We start from the raw sequence: 15,802 nt of genomic DNA on the forward strand, positions 1-15,802 counted from the left end.
CCAACCTGTGCCGCCCTCCTCTCTCCCGTTTCCATTTACCAGCTACTAAGGAAGAGGCACATAGGAAACGACATTGTGACGATCATCTTCCAGGAGCCAGGGGCGCTGCCTTTCACCCCCAAGAACATCCGCTCACACTTTCAGCACGTCTTCATCATCGTCCGAGCCCACAACCCTTGCACTGATAATGTCTGCTACAGGTACGCATCCCTGCACCGGCTCCCCCCACCCCTGCCCCCTCCCCTGCACGCACCGGAAGTCGCAGCAGCTGATCTCCAGCCTCCAGGCAGCGTGCAGAGAGAGAGCCAGCAGCCGGCCCGGCGGACACCTCCAGTGCTGCCTGTGTGTGCTTCACGTCCCCACATGTCCTCACGTCCCCACACCTTCTAAGAGAGTGATCCTCAGTCAGAAAGCGGCATGGCACCCCAGTTTTCATTGGGGATTCGCATTTGCCTGGCATCTTTCGGTTGCAAGTGACAAGAACCCCGCCTCGATCTGGCTTAAGGCAGAAAGGCATTTGTATATATCGGCTCTCCCAAATGACAGGTTCAAGCGTAGCTCGATCTGCTCCACTTTCCTGTACATTGCTTCGTTTGCTGGCAGCTCTAAGCTTAACATCCTCCCAGCTGCAAATCCAGCAAAAGGAGGGCTTTGCTTTCCTCAGAAGAGAAGCTCCAGAATTGAGGCTCACTGACCTGGTTGGGGGGTGAGGAGCCCATCGTGGAGCGAAACCACCACCAGGCCCAGGGTTGGGGTGGGGGGCACAGGGGCTGAGGCACAGGAGTGACGGCCGGAAGGAGAATCAGAAGATGGAAGGATGGGGGCAGGGCAGACACACACGCGTGCACACATGCACCACTCTGGATATAGAGCTGAGGTTTCAGTTCACAGATCAACAGGCCCCACAGGCCTCAGACCATTCAGCATCCTCCCCAAGGGCCAGGTCTCACCCCAGGGAGTGGCCAGCAGCCAGAGGCCAAATGGAAAGCTGTCCGGGTATGGGGTGAGGATGTAGTCCTTGGAAACCAGCTGACAGATGACCTAGGCCCGGGCCAAGGGCAGCACATGTCCCTGGAACAGCACCACAGACGCTGGGGAATGGGCTGAGAACGGTTTGAAATTCAAAAGATACAAAAAGCAAAAAAAAAAAGTCACAGTCTCTTCCCACCCCTGCCCCGCCCCCCACCACCCAGTTGCCCTGTTAGTTTCTTGTGCATCCGGAAATTTCATACATGTGCAGGTAACTACTTCTAAGTATTCGTTTTCCCCTTGTTAATACACACGGAGCGTGTCACACACGCTCACTGATCCTTGAGATCTCCAAACCAGTACATTAAGTGCTTTTTTATTCCTTATGACTGCACGACATTCCATTGTGTGGATGCACGAGACTCTTCCCCCCACGATGGGCATTTGGGTTGTCCTGTCACCCACTGTTCCACTCCATCCTGCAGTAAATAATCTTATTTCTGCTCTCATTGCACGTGCGTCCACGTACACAGCTGGGAAAATTCCTAAAAACAGGGTTACTGGATCAAAGGGTATGTGCGTAGGTGCACTGGTGGTCCTGGTGGAATTGCCAGAACCTACCATTTTCCTGTCAGTGAAGTGAAGCGGAGAAGGGAGGAGGGTTCCATCACTGTGCAGCGCATGCGGTTACTCGTAAGTTCCTGGGACACAAAGCGGCCGCCGCAAGTGCCTCTGTCTCGCGGCTGGGTGAGCCTGAGCTCGCTCGCGGGATGTCCCACGTTCCTCGCATCAGAGGCAGGGCTTGAGCTGGGGGCATGGGGCGGGCCCCCTCCTTCCCTGCTTCTGCCTGGGCTGTCACAGCAACCCACGGCCGACCCCCCGCCTCTCCAGGCCAGCCTTTGGCCTCCAGGATGCTGGCTTTGTTCTGATTCACAAACCTTTGTTTTTTTCTGTTTTTTGTTTGTTTGTTTGTTTTGTTTTGTTATGTTTTAAGATTATTTATTTGAGAGATCGAGCAAGCACCCCGTGCGAGCCGGCGGGGAGGGGCAGAGGGAGATAGAGAATCTCCAGCAGACCCCCTGCTGCTCGCAGAGCCCATTGCGGGGCTTGATCTCACAACCCTGAGATCATGACCTGAGCTGAAATCAAGACTGCGCCACCCAGGCACCCCTAAACCCTTCTTGTTTTTTACAATTTAATTTAAAATATTTTTATTATGCAATATTTTAAACGTTCTGAAAAGCGCAGAAAATAATGTAACAGACACCCATGTGCCCACCACCAGATTTAACAGATGTTAACATTTTGCCATATTTGCTTCAGCTCTCTTTTCTTTATTTTTAAAGAAAGAAAATGTTAAAAACACAACCAAAGCTGCCCCCCCTCCTTCCCCACAGGCAGCTGGTCCCCAGACAGACCACACCCTGCCCCCCCCCGCCCCTCCCCACCATGTCCCCAAACACATTTCCATCACAGCACCCGTCAGGCTGTAAAAATGACTTCTTGCGTGTCCCTGGCCTCCTTTGAGGATAACCCTGTGTCACATCCCCCTCCGTGTATCTGTCACGGCACGGGGCCTGCCATCTAGTGGGCCCTAAAGACATTTTTGCTGACCAGACAGATGCCTGGCCCAAACATCATAGGCCCTGAGGAAATAATCGTTCAAGGAATAACTGTGAGTATTCTGGAAATACTTCCTGAGCTACAGCGACCAGGTGGCCTGGTGTCACACCATCTCCTGGTCGTGTAGCGAGGTGCTGTCTTTTGGTTCCAAGTGCACCATTTCTGAGGGGCACGCCGTCGTCCCTGCAGCCTGGGGGCTGTGAAAACCCAGTCCCACCTGCTGGGACGTAAGGGACCAGCTGTTCTGCTTGTCCAGAAAGCTTCAGCAGCTTGTAGTTTCATGATTCTTCAAATCGTGGATCAGGACTATGGGAAACACCAAAGTCTGTCACTCTAAGCAGTGAGGTGCTGACTGGAGAAGTTGCAAAGCTGTTCACATCTGTAAAGTACAGTGTGGACACACCACGAATTAGAAAAACTGGCCAAGTCATCACATTCCCCCCCCCCACCCCAGGCTTAGGCAAGGCCTTGCCCACATGGTTTTGGACAGAAGAAAACCCACCTGGTTTGTGTGGCCTTTGAAGAACCTCACCCCTGGGAAATGCCTTTTTCGGTCAAGCCTCTAGAAAACCTCCTGTGCATTGATAGAACTGTTTCTTCTTGGTCTGTTCAAGTTTAAGTCATTTTTTTTTTAAAGATTTTACTTATCTGGGAAAGAGAGCACAAGCAGGGGGAGGGGCAGAGGGAGAGGGAGAAGCAGGCTCCCCACTGAGCAGGGAGCCCGATGCAGGGCTGGCTTGCAGGACCCTGGGATCATGACCTGAGCCGAAGGCAGATGCTTAATGACTGAGCCATCCAGAGGCCCCTAAGTCGTTATTTTAATCAGTAGTGAACACCTGTGCTGGTGCTGGGGGATCAGCTAAGCTCCAGGTGGCACCTGCCCACATAGCACTCCGGAACTGGGGAAGGGTCGTTGGACCATGAACAGTGGAGGTAGCAGGCAAGGGATCTGGCCTGACCCGTCTGGGGTGTGCAGGAGCTTCCTCAATGATGATCTGCCTGTGCTCTGGTCCCTTCCAGTCCTTTCTTCATGGGGCAGCCATGGTGATCTTTGCAGATCGTCAGTCTGGTGGTTACTCGTTGCTAGCACCTGTGTCCATCATGGACTGTTAAGAGGCAGATGCCCCGCTTGGGTTTTAACAGGGTGAATGAACAGGCTACTCAAGCGGGCCTAGGTTAAGGGAACCAGTACAGGAGAGTGAGGCGTCCAGGGGCCAGCAGCAGCAGGGAGCCATTACGCAGCCCTTTTGGCTTGATGAGGTTGGAGAGGATGAGAGAAGTTTCTGGAAGCTAGAGAGAGGTATGGCTCTGGGAGAGGGGCCACCAGACAGGAGCTATGGCTGTGAGTTGAAGGATCAAGGACGGCAGCCGCTGCCACCAGCCCAGCAAGAAGGCCACAAAGAGAACGCCATCTGCCAACCTCCCTCTCCTGTCCCCTCCTGTCGCCTGCTGCCGCTTCCTGTTGGCGGAATTCACTGGAAGCCGGAGGGCATGGGAAGCCAGGTGAAGGTGACCGCCTGCAAAAACCCACCTTCCAGGGCACTGAGCAGGGCAGAGAATGGCAGAGACCAGATCTGGGGGTGCAGAGAGTGAATAGCGAGTCCAGATGGTTAAAGGATCGCTTGCTCTCACGATCGAGATGAAAAGTGCTAACACACCGTCAGGGCCCTGCGATGCCTGGCTCCCATCCCGCTCCTCGCTTCTGGACTCCGACCACCCCAGCCTCGTCTTTCCCCATCAGGGCTTGCACGTGCTGTACCCACTGTGTGCAGGGTCCTCCCCTCAGCTCTTCCTCTGGCTCCCACTCAGCCTCAGATCCCAGCATAATTATCACTTCCTCAGAGAGGCCCTCCTGGATTCCCCCCGTCTAGATCCGGTCCTTCTGTTGTTCTGTCTGTAGCCCATTAGCTTTCTTTGTCTTTATAATTTAATTTGTAAGTGTGTGTGTTTGGTACGCGTCGGCTCCTGGATTAAAAGCTCTGGGGGTCAGGGACTACTGTACCCCCAATGCCCAAGAGAGGGCGTCCCAGATATGCTTGTCACACAGAGGGAGGAATGTTACACGGTCCCCCTTGTCATGTGGGGGGCGGGTGGGGGCTGGGAGTCCTAACCTGAACAAGCCTTACACTATGTTTGGGTTTCATGGCATATGTTTTAGTCAGGAATCTCGTTATTTAAAAATTATTTTACAGTCGGGAGAGAAGCATTAGGGAATCTCTCCTAACACCGTGCTCACAAGGTGACATCTTTGTGGAGGATGAATACAATGCTCTTTAAGAAACTTAGCAAGCTGACTTCTCACTCAAATATAGCGACTCACACTGGTTTTAATCATCATCACCGAAACAGCATAGCTCCTGGAGTCTCCACCACCCCTTTAAACATCTTCCGGCGAGAGTCACGTTCCCCTGCCCCTGGGTGAGGACTCTGGAACGGGCCGTAGCCTCTCTGCCTGACTTTAGAAATCGGCTGCCCTACAGTCACTGAGTCGCAACTCGATCCGGTCATTGGAAGGACATATCAGAGATATTCATCCAATCTTCGGATTTGACTTACCAGCGAATCTTCTCCCACCTCCCAGCTCAGGGCTGCTTCCCGCTGGAGGCCTCAGTGGTTGGGGAGCCTGCTTACCTCTCCTCTGTTCCTCCACGTTGCACTTCTGCAGCTAACGGCTGATTTCTGACCTGTCCAGGGTTGGAGCCCCGGGAGGAAATGGGAGGCAGGCAAGTGTCACTGGACTGGGAGCACAGCTGAGCGCATGCTCCCTGGGCTCTGTGGGGGCTCCCAGCCCACCCTCCTGATCTCCCGGGCAGGGGGCCGACTGACCCCAGGCTCCTCCTGGCTATCAGTCACCTCAGGGGCGCCTGCTGCTGGCGAGGGTGGGTGCAGACATGATGGGGCTCACCGCCAGCTTTCTCCAAAGGTGTTCCTCCCCATAGGCTCCTCTCTCTCTCTCTGGTTTGCGTAAGGGGTGAAGGGGCTCACTGGTTTGGCAGATCATTTCCTTTTTACTTTCTCAGTGGCTGTTCGTTTCTGTCACAGCGGCACCTCAGTCATAACCGCAGTAAGAAGGGTCTCTTCTAACTTCTCGTTACAATGAAGTTTCAAAGTAAGCTGTGTAGAGATGATTTACACGGTATGTTAAGTAATGTTACACAGATATGTGAAAGAAGCAAATCACAGGGTCCTGGGATCAAGTCCCACATTGGGCTTCCTGCCCGGCGGGGAGTCTGCTTCTCCTTCTGCCCCTCCCCCTGCTTGTGCGCTCACTCTCGCTCTCTCAAATAAATATCTTAAAAAAAAAAAAAGCAAATCACATAAATGTCCCACATCAGTTAGGTGTTCCCACAGTAACACTGCTTAACAAACCACCCCAAAATCCAGTGGCTCATAGGCATTAGCATTTTCTCTCTGGCCCACACGTCCGCAGGTCGGCTGAGGTCTGGCTGGCCTTGGCTGCGGGCCTGCTCCGGGTGTCCCTCCTTCTGGGACCCCCTGGGGCATATGTCCCTCTCATGGAGATGGCAGGAGCACAGGAGGCAAGCCCGCCTCCCCACCCACCACATTTCATGCCTTGCTTGAAAGCCATTGGCCAAATCAAGCTACATGACCAGGCCCAGGATCGGTGGGGTGGGCATGTACCCGTCCTCAAAGGTGGAGAGGGAGGAGTGAATTTTTGCCAAACTGTAATCTACCGAATAGTTTATACGTATGTAAAATGAGAGTAACTGAAATGGAACAATGCTAGGAGAATTATTCTTGGAACGTCAGTGGATGTTCTAACATCTGCTGTCCAGAAAGTAAACATGCATGCATGTGCCCTAGGACTATCTCGCTTCCAGTCTAGTTGGCCGGCAACTTACTAGATAGATGTAGATTTCCATTCTTAAAAAGCACACTCCTTGGGGTGCCTGGGTGGCTCAGTCATTAAGCGTCTGCCTTCGGCTCAGGTCATGATCCCAGGGTCTTGGGATCGAGCCCCGAATCGGGCTCCTGCTTGGCAGGAAGCCTGCTTCTCCCTCTCCCACTCCCCCTGCTTGTGTTCCCTCTCTCCCTGTGTCTCTCTCTGTCAAATAAATAAAATCTTAAAAAAAAAAAAACACTCTTATTTCTGATTGCATATTTTCTTTCTAAAGGGAATCTCAAGTGCTTTTCTTTCTACCATCTATTTCTCCCTCCTCAGTATGGCTGTGACCCGATCCAAAGATGCTCCTCCTTTTGGTCCCCCAATCCCCAGTGGAACCACATTCCGTAAGTCTGATGTCTTCAGAGACTTCTTGCTGGCCAAGGTGATTAATGCCGAGAACGCCGCACACAAGTCGGACAAATTCCACACCATGGCCACCAGGACCCGCCAGGAGTACCTCAAGGACCTGGCTGAAAACTGTGTCTCCAACACACCCATTGACTCCACTGGCAAGTTCAACCTCATCTCCCTGACCTCCAAGAAGAAAGAGAAGACAAAAGCGCGGGCGGGCGCTGAGCAGCACAGCGCAGGGGCCATCGCCTGGAGGGTGGCGGCTCAGGACTATGCCCAGGGCGTAGAAATCGACTGCATTTTGGGGATTTCCAATGAGTTTGTGGTGCTCTTGGACCTGCGCACCAAGGAGGTGGTGTTCAACTGCTACTGTGGGGATGTCATTGGCTGGACCCCAGACTCCTCGACGCTCAGAATCTTCTACGGGCGAGGGGACCACATCTTCCTGCAGGCCACAGAGGGCTCCGTGGAGGACATAAGGGAAATCGTCCAGAGGCTGAAGGTAAGGGAGAGAGCTCCTCAGTGGTGCAGCTCTTCTGTGGTTTGGCGGAGGCCTCAGGGAACCCGCCCCCGGCCCCATCAGTCAGGCCAGAATACTAATTGGCCGCGAGGGAGTCAGAATTGCCACTTACACACTAGGGGGTCTCATGGGCCCTGCAGCCTGGGTTCTTTCTGGGGACAGTTCAGGCCAGGGATCCAAGTCTGTCCATGAGGATCACCTTGGGGAGAGAAAAGATAGATTTATTTACCCTAGGTCTTGATAGAAAATACAAGTTTACTCTTATGTTCAAAATGTAAGGGTACTTCCTAGAAGAATTAAAATAGAATGAAAAGCTTCAGGCCGTTAAAGGATAGGGCATAAAGCTGGTGGGGGGGCGGGGGGGCGGATATAAGAAAGCATGGTAAAAGAAGCAGACAGTTACATAACAGGAGTAATTCCAGATCCGTAATCATAATAAATGGGAATGGTTTAACTTCCTTTATTAATAAAGACAAAGATTCAGTCTGGGTAAATTCTTGCTCAGGTTCAGAGTGTTGGCCAAACCAAGAGTGACAAATTGGTCACAGGTGACAGCTTGGTAGGTGGTGGCCTGAAACGTGGTACTGAGAAGTACTCAGGCCACGTGTGAGCCTCGTGGGAAGGAACGGTGTCGTTGGCGATGGGCTCCCAGTCGGTTTCACAGAAGGCCACATCATGCATGTGAAATAGGGAAGGGAGCCTGACACGGACACGGGTTCTAGAGTCACAAGGCCTGGCTTCGGGTCCTGGCACTGCCACTGGCCATCTGTGTGACCTTGAGCCAAGTCCTTAACTGCCGTGTGACTGACGTTTTTCAGATGTCCCCATCTGAAAAATGGGAACAAAAATTACCCTACGTCATGTGAAAGTTTTAAGGATTGGTTGAGTTACGTTTCCCAGACAAGCTTGCCTGACTCAGCAGGCTGTGACCTCCAGATGCCAGCACGTTCACCCTTCTGGGCCTTTGCGCTCTCTCATTAAGTTCAAGTTGGGTTGATGGAGCCCTGCTCTCGGCTTCCCTGACCCCAAAATTCATGCTCAGTGTTAGACAGCAACATGGATGTGAGGTCCGAGAACCAGGGCCTCCATCTGTTTTGTTCACTTGCTTATGTCCTCTGCATAGATGAGGGCTGGCACGCAGTAGGTGCCCAGTAAATACTGATTAGGTGGTTAGTTGAATGAGTTTAACTGAAGCCTGCCTGTGTGCGGATAAGCAGCAGGCATGCGCAAGCTCGCGGTCATCCGCCCCACGGAGCGTAGGTACTGTTCTTATCCCCACTTGACAGGATGAGGAGATTGAGGCTCAGGGAGGTACAGACTCTCACAGAAGGTCATGCAGCCAGCAGGGGGCAGACTGGGCTCTGAATCCAGGTTTTCCTGACTCTGAAACCCATTTGTGCCCAAACTCAAGACTGGTAGCTAACTGCTAGTTCGGCATCTCCAGCCGGGCGTCTTGGAGCCCCTGAAACTCTGTCCGAGAGCAGACTCCTGGTTTTCCTCCCCTGCCCCACAGCGTTTTCCTGTCTCCGGAAAGGGCAAGTCCATCGCTCCATTTGTTGAGGTCGGAAGCCTTGACATCAGCCCCACTGTTCTCCTCTCACTCCCACATCCCATCTGGCGGCGCCACCTCCCGTGGGCAGACTCCAGCTACCCCTCCCCTTCCACAGCCTCCCCCGGCCTCTCCTGGACTCTGCAGTCACCTTCTCTCTGGTCTCCCTTATCTCCACCCTTGCTTCCTTAGGGTCTGTCCTGAGTAAGGCAGCCCGAGGGATCTGATCCCATCACTGCTCTGCCCAAAACCCTCTGCCCTCTCTAGATGGAAGCCAGAGTCCTTGCAGTGGCTTCTGAGACCCTGTGTGACTGGCTCCCTGTCACTCTCTCCGCTCTGGGTACACAGACCTTTGCTGCTTCCTGAGTGTGCCAGGCAGGCATCCAGCCTCAGGGCCTTTGCACTGCCCGTGCCCTCTCGCTGGAGCACTTTTCCTGATCCCCCTGTGGCTCACTTCCTCCTCTCCTTTAGTCACATGTCACCTTGTCAGGGAGGCCTCATTATGTAAAATTGCAACCCCCCCCAACTTGGCCCTGAGCATATTCCACCCACTTACCCTGCTTTAATTTTCTCCATAGCACTTACACCATATGAAGCGTATTTATGTATTTGTTGTTCACCACTGTGTCCTCAGCACTGAGGTTGGAATGCAGCACACACTCGGCGAACTCGTACTGAATGCCCGGCTGCATATTGCCCCGTAGTAATAGCAAAAGCGAACATCTACGGAAGGCTGTCAGACCCTGCCCAGCACCTTGCACGACTTTGCATTTTTTTCCTCCCCAAAGCCCAGTGAAGGAGATGCCCTTCTCATCCCCACTTCACAGATGAGGAATCTGGGACCCAGAGAGAGTTAAGTGCCTGGGTTCTTAAACATAAGAGTATTCTTCCTCCCAAAATCCTGACAACAGCTCGCTTTTCTTGAGCAGTGACCATGCCGGGCAACGTGCCAGGTGACATGTTTTACCCACATCCTCTCTGTGCTGCTCCGTCCCACGCCCACCCCCGACCCTACTGTCAGCGTAGCATTTTACAGCCCGTTAGCACAGCCCCCCTCACAATCTCCATGCCCCAGAGCCCACTGAGGATCCAGGTGGCCAGGAAGTGATGATGTAAGCCATCTTCTGTGAAGGGACAAACCCATCATACACGACTCATGACAGCAAGTCTGCTTCACCGAGTCCTCCAGGGGAAGGCATCCACGCCGTCCCCAGCAGAGCTAGGATTCAAACATCCTTCACTTGTTAAGTCAGCAAGTATTATTACCTGCTTCTGTTTGAGCTGGGCAGTGCTGGGGCACAGCAGTGACCATGATGGGCCCCAGCCTCCCTCCTGGGGCTCCCGTCAGAGGCAGAAATTGAACAAGGAGTTACAAGTGCCAAGAGGTTAAAGAGCGAGTATTGAGGATGCCAGGGGAACCTATCGTGGGGAGAGGTCTCAGAGCCACAGGTCGGATGCAGCCCCCAGACCTAGTCAGTTAATTACTAAAACTCGACCTTCGGAAGATGTCACATGAGGGTAGCTCTCAAGGGGCTCTGGCTATACTGGGCATGTGTTTGCACAGGGCGGTGGGCAGCTGAAGCAGGGCGATCGGTGCCCCGTTTCGATGGGGGCACAAGTGTACTATTTGGCCACGGTCCCACCCGCCTACTTCTCACTTAACAGTACCCGCCAACTACCCCAGCTTGTGAGCCCGGGCCGGGGGGTCCCTGAGGAAACAACTTTTAAACTGAGACAAGAGCAAAATGTCGGAATCATCGTGGTGCAGAATGAGGGGGAAAGAAACAAGGGGGGCAGCGGGCAATGTGGCATGGAGGCTAGAAGCAAGAGTTAAAACGTCAGGTCTGTACGGGTCTTATATCTGTAAGATAAGCCAATCAGTTGTGCCTGCCTCACCAGTGAGATCCTGGTGAAATTAGGCCTGTGAAGGGTTTAGTGCACTGAGAGAGAAACTTGACAGAAACGTCCAGTGTGTCCGCGCCCGAGACCAACGAGGCCACACCAGCCCGGGGGGGGGGAGGGCCCGACCGTCCCCGGAGGCCACAGCGGGCCTGCTGACTGCCGTCCATCCTCCATTCCTCCCCTCCTGCTTTTGGTAGTAAGACCTCCCACAGCACAACAGACGTGGATGTTTTTATTACATCTATTGAGATGGTTATATGATTCACATCCTTTCTCTTATTGATGTAATGCATCACATTATTTGATTTGCAAATATTGAAACACCCTTGCAACCCAGGATTAAATCCCACTTGAACTTGATGAATGCGGACACACGGGACGTTTCTCTCTCACCCACAGCCAGATTCTTCAGACACAAGGGTGACCGCTTCGGGGGGCAGAATTTGGACTCCCAAAGCAGAAGTAACAGGCTAGAATGGAGCCAGTCACAAGTTTCTCTCTCAGTACACTAAACACTAGGCTTTCCTTTCCAACCAGTTTAAACTTTTTAATTGTGGACAACGTCAGACAGCCACAAAAGTAGAAGGACTCAATCTAGCAAACTCCCAGGCTGTCACTGGCTCCCTCAGCTGTCAGCCTGCCCGTGGCCGGTCTTGCTTCTTCCTTTCCCTCCCCTCCCCTCCCTTCCCCCCCCCCCGATTATTTTGAAACAAATCCGGGACATCCTATGGTTTCATCTGTACACATTTCAGTATTTATCGCGAAAACACAGACCGTTCAGAAAGCAACTGTTTTGTCATTATCATACACCGAGCAGTCATAGTAATTCTTTATCGTCACGTGAACAAGTTGGGCTGTGAAAGCAGCTGCTGGGTCTCGATCCAGAATTCTGGAGGACAGGGTAGGAAAGGATACAGAGTGTCACGCGCATGCCAGTGAGTAAGGATCAGTACTGTTCTGTGGAGCGGTGCCGGCTCCTACGTGTGCCGCCCACTGTGCAGACGTCCAGACTCCCGCCGTCTAGCTCAGACGTGGTTACATCCTCAGGTGAGTGCTTCCCCATCCACGCTCTCGTTTCCGGCTGCCTACGCCCCGCAGTGTGCTTGGTTTGGGCTGCAAGGAATGTGTGTGTAAACGGACGCGTGAATGCGTAGAGTGGTTTGTGACCTAAAATTTCCTCACGGGGCGTAGTGATGAGAGAAGGGCGAAAGCCCCTGCTGTGCTGGGTACGTTGGGCGGCAGTGTTTCTAGCCACGGGATGGCTTCCCACCGGCAATTTGAACTATTGCACGTTCTCTTTCCTTAATGCAGTTTCCGGAGAGCGCAGACCAGACCAATCTCGATGTAACTTGTTCAGTAGCCGTGGCTGTGGCTCGTTAGGTTAATCCTTGTCTCCCAAGAAGAGGAGGGAATTCCTAAGGACACGCTGAGGGACCAGGGTTCTCTTCGACGGGTCCTCTTATCCATAGTAACACGTGATCGTGGCGACAGTCACACACACATGAAGCAGGGAGTGAATCGGAAGCAAGGCCTGGTGTGGTCTGGTCAGCTCCAGGCTGGAGGACAGTCTGAGGAGGAGACTGGAGAGGGGGTTGTGCCTCTAAGAATGATGCCATAAAGTAAAGAATACGGCGCGAGCCCCCAACCAGAGAAGATCCCAGGTCTCTGGTCTGCTGCTTCTCCGGACTACTTTGGTTAGAGTCAGTGGATCAGGATAAAATATTAGTGGCTTAAAACAACAAAGGTTTTTCTGTTGCTCACACTCAATGTCCAAGCTTAGGTTCAGCAGGGGTCTCTGCTCCACATTGTTCTCACTCTGGGACCCCAGCTGACCACAAACAGCCACTCTCTGGAACAATCGCAGTAGCTGTGGCAGAGGGGAAAGGCCTACAGAGGGTCTCGCCCTGGCAATTAAATGCCCCACCCTGGATGACCTGACAGTTCCACTCACAACTCATTGACCAAAACAAGTCCTAGAGCCCACCCCCAACAAGGGGGCCAAGAAGTGTAATCCCACTATCTGGGGAAGGGGGAGGCCAGGGGCACTTGGAGAACATGGCTCATGACTGCCACGGTCTCTCCCGGCTAAGAAGCCACATGGTTGCCTATCCTTGTTTCTTCAGAAGTCAAGAGCCCAGGCTGGGACTGGGTGGGTGTTTACACCTATATCCTGGCATCACGTGGGAGGGATGGGGGTCAGCAGAGTCTATGGCCCCGAAGGCGGAGGGGGAGTCTGTGCAGGGGTCATCCAGAGCTTGCCTGTTGCCCACAGGTCATGACCAATGGCTGGGAGACGGTGGACATGACCCTGCGGCGGAACGGGCTCGGGCAGCTGGGCTTCCACGTGAAGTACGACGGGACGGTGGCCGAGGTAGAGGATTACGGGTTTGCCTGGCAAGCTGGCCTCCGGCAAGGCAGCCGACTAGTGGAGATCTGCAAGGTGGCCGTGGTCACACTGACCCACGATCAGATGATAGACCTCCTGCGCACCTCTGTCACTGTCAAGGTGGTCATCATCCCGCCTTTCGACGATGGCACGCCCCGGAGGTAAGGGCATCTGCCCTGCAAGGTGGGAGCCGGGTGAGGGGGTGGTAGCTTCCAGAGCACTGTCACCGGAGGCCCTTTCTCAGCAGGAAGAATGGTGACAGGGAGAGTCGACATCTGTCAAACACCTACCGCGTGCCACTTACAGTTGAAGCTCTCCAAATGAGCACTGTCCCATTTCATGTCCAAAATAGTCCCATGAGGTGGGCACCCTCATCAGTCCCATTTTCTAGATGATGCACACAGCATTAAAAGTAACTTGCCCCGAGGACACACTGCACTTGATCCATTTCTTCAGCACGTATTTATTGCACCTCTAACAAGGTGCGAGCTCCATTCGAAGTGCTGGGGAGACAGCAGGGACAAAATGGAGTGAGTGCCTGCTCCCTTTGGAGTTTGTGTTCTAGAGGCAGGGACAGGCAGTAATGAGGTTTAAGAAGAAAATTAAAGCAGGCTGGATAAAGGGCCTGCAGTGTGGTGGGAGAGCTGCTCATGGGTCAGGGAAGGCTACTGGGCAGAGGCAGCCATGTGGTCTTGTCCAGGCCAGGGCGTCCCCGACAGAGTCTGCAGAGTCTCTGAAGTGTGAGTGTGTGTGGCACGTCCATCCGTGCAGCAGAGACCAGTGTGGCTGGAACAGGGGTGAGAGGTGGGGCAACCTTCGGGGGAGCTTACACAGTGACAGACTTGGGTTTTACTCCACATACAGTGGGAAGACAACGGAAAGTTTGTCTTGTTTTTTTTTTTTTTCTTTTTTTCTTTTTTTTAAGGTTTTATTTATTTATTTGACAGAGAGAGACACAGCGAGAGAGGGAACACAAGCAGGGGGAGCAGGAGAGGGAGAAGCAGGCTTCCCGCCGAGCAGGGAGCCCGATGTGGGGCTCGACCCCAGGACCCTGGGATCATGACCTGAGCCGAAGGCAGAGCCACCCAGGCGCCCCTGACCTGTTTTTTTTTTTTTTTGGTTTTTTTTTTTTAAGATTTTATTTATTTATTTGAGAGAGAAAGAATGAGAGACAGAGAGCGTGAGAGGGAAGAGGATCAGAGGGAGAAGCAGACTCCCCGCTGAGCAGGGAGCCTGATGCGGGACTCGATCCTGTGACTCCAGGATCATGACCTGAGCTGAAGGCAGTCACTTAACCAACTGAGCCACCCAGGCGCCCCCTGACTTGTTTTTTTAATAGAACATTTCAAGTGTGTCAAAAGTGTACCAAGCCCCGTTTCAACACACGGCCAGTTTTTTTTTTTCCAAGCTCTGTACCTCCCTCCCTCCCTTGGATTATTTGAAGCAGCCCCAGTGATTAGAATGTATCTCTACCCAATAAGAACCTCTAAAAAATTAACGACTATACTGAAAAATTTTACCAGTAAGTATCAACTACCCATCTGTGTTTACCTTTCTATTGTATCAGAGAGATCTTTGTTAAAAAGAATTGTTTTGTTAATCAGGCTCCTCCTGTTGTATTTGGTTGATGGGTCTCTTCAGACTATAAGCTTCCCCTCCCACTTTTTTTCCCCCCTTGGAATTTATTTTGGGAAGAAACCCAGGTCACTTATCCTTTAGAGTTTCCCACTTCCTGCATTTAGCTGCTTGCATCCCCCTGGTGTCCTTTACCCTGTTCCTCTAGCACATGAATTTCCTATACACTGGAGTTGGATGTAGAAGCTTGATCCAGTTCTGGTTAAATTTCTTCTGGTAACGACACTTCCCAGGTATGTGTCTGTCACGAGGCACCACATGTCTGGTTGCCCTCCGTGAGTGACCCTAAGGGCAGAGGGTTAGATGGTGGCACTTGGACCCGTCATCATACACTGTCCCCCTCAACAGCCATGGGTCATTATTGCCTCAATCAGTTATTTCATCATGGGTCACAGAGTAGCAAGTACTGTTCTCAATTCCATCATTCCTTCTTCATTTATTGGCTGAAATCCTTCTAAAAAGAACGTTCCCTCAGTAACTATTTGGTTACTCTGGGGTAGGATTTATTAGATGGGGAAGGCAGGGTAAATGCAGCTTTTAGAATGGTGAGTTGGTGCCCTAGCGACCTCCAGCGGTGGCCAGAGACAGAGAATCACTACATCCCAAGTGCTGGACACACAGCTGCACAGAGGAGTCAGGCCTTGGCCCTCATGGAACTACTGAATGGATCAGGGGAGGCAAACAGTGAACAAGGGAATGTGGTGATTTCACATAGCAAAAGAAGGAGGCAATTGAGCATCGTGAGAAGGCAGGCTCTGCATTGAGATCACCGAGGTTTGACTCTTAGCTGTTCCTCATAGTAAACCGTGGCCTTGGGCCAGTGGCCTCATACCCTGTGCCTCAGTTTCTTCATTTGTAAAAGGAGGATGGTGATAGATCCTTTCCCCAAAGATGGTGGTGAGGTTGGAGAAAAGCTTTGTAAATAAAGCAGTTAGAACAGCACTTGGCCTGTAGGGGGCA

The 15,802-nt window shown here is 52.6% G+C and overlaps 1 protein-coding gene across 4 annotated transcripts in view; it reads left to right on the top strand.

The window, feature by feature from the left end:
• Positions 1-15,802, top strand: part of SIPA1L3 (signal induced proliferation associated 1 like 3) — a 232,331-nt gene that overhangs the window by 152,662 nt on the left and 63,867 nt on the right. For all 4 annotated transcript variants that reach the window (XM_078063034.1, XM_078063032.1, XM_078063033.1 and 1 more), the window contains exons 7-9: positions 43-200; positions 6,776-7,352; positions 13,094-13,368. In XM_078063034.1, the coding sequence (XP_077919160.1) occupies positions 43-200; positions 6,776-7,352; positions 13,094-13,368 (1,010 nt within the window). The remainder of the gene's footprint in view (positions 1-42; positions 201-6,775; positions 7,353-13,093; positions 13,369-15,802) is intronic.

The sequence above is a fragment of the Halichoerus grypus genome, chromosome 15, assembly GCF_964656455.1.
Source record: "Halichoerus grypus chromosome 15, mHalGry1.hap1.1, whole genome shotgun sequence".
Lineage (NCBI taxonomy): Eukaryota > Metazoa > Chordata > Mammalia > Carnivora > Phocidae > Halichoerus > Halichoerus grypus.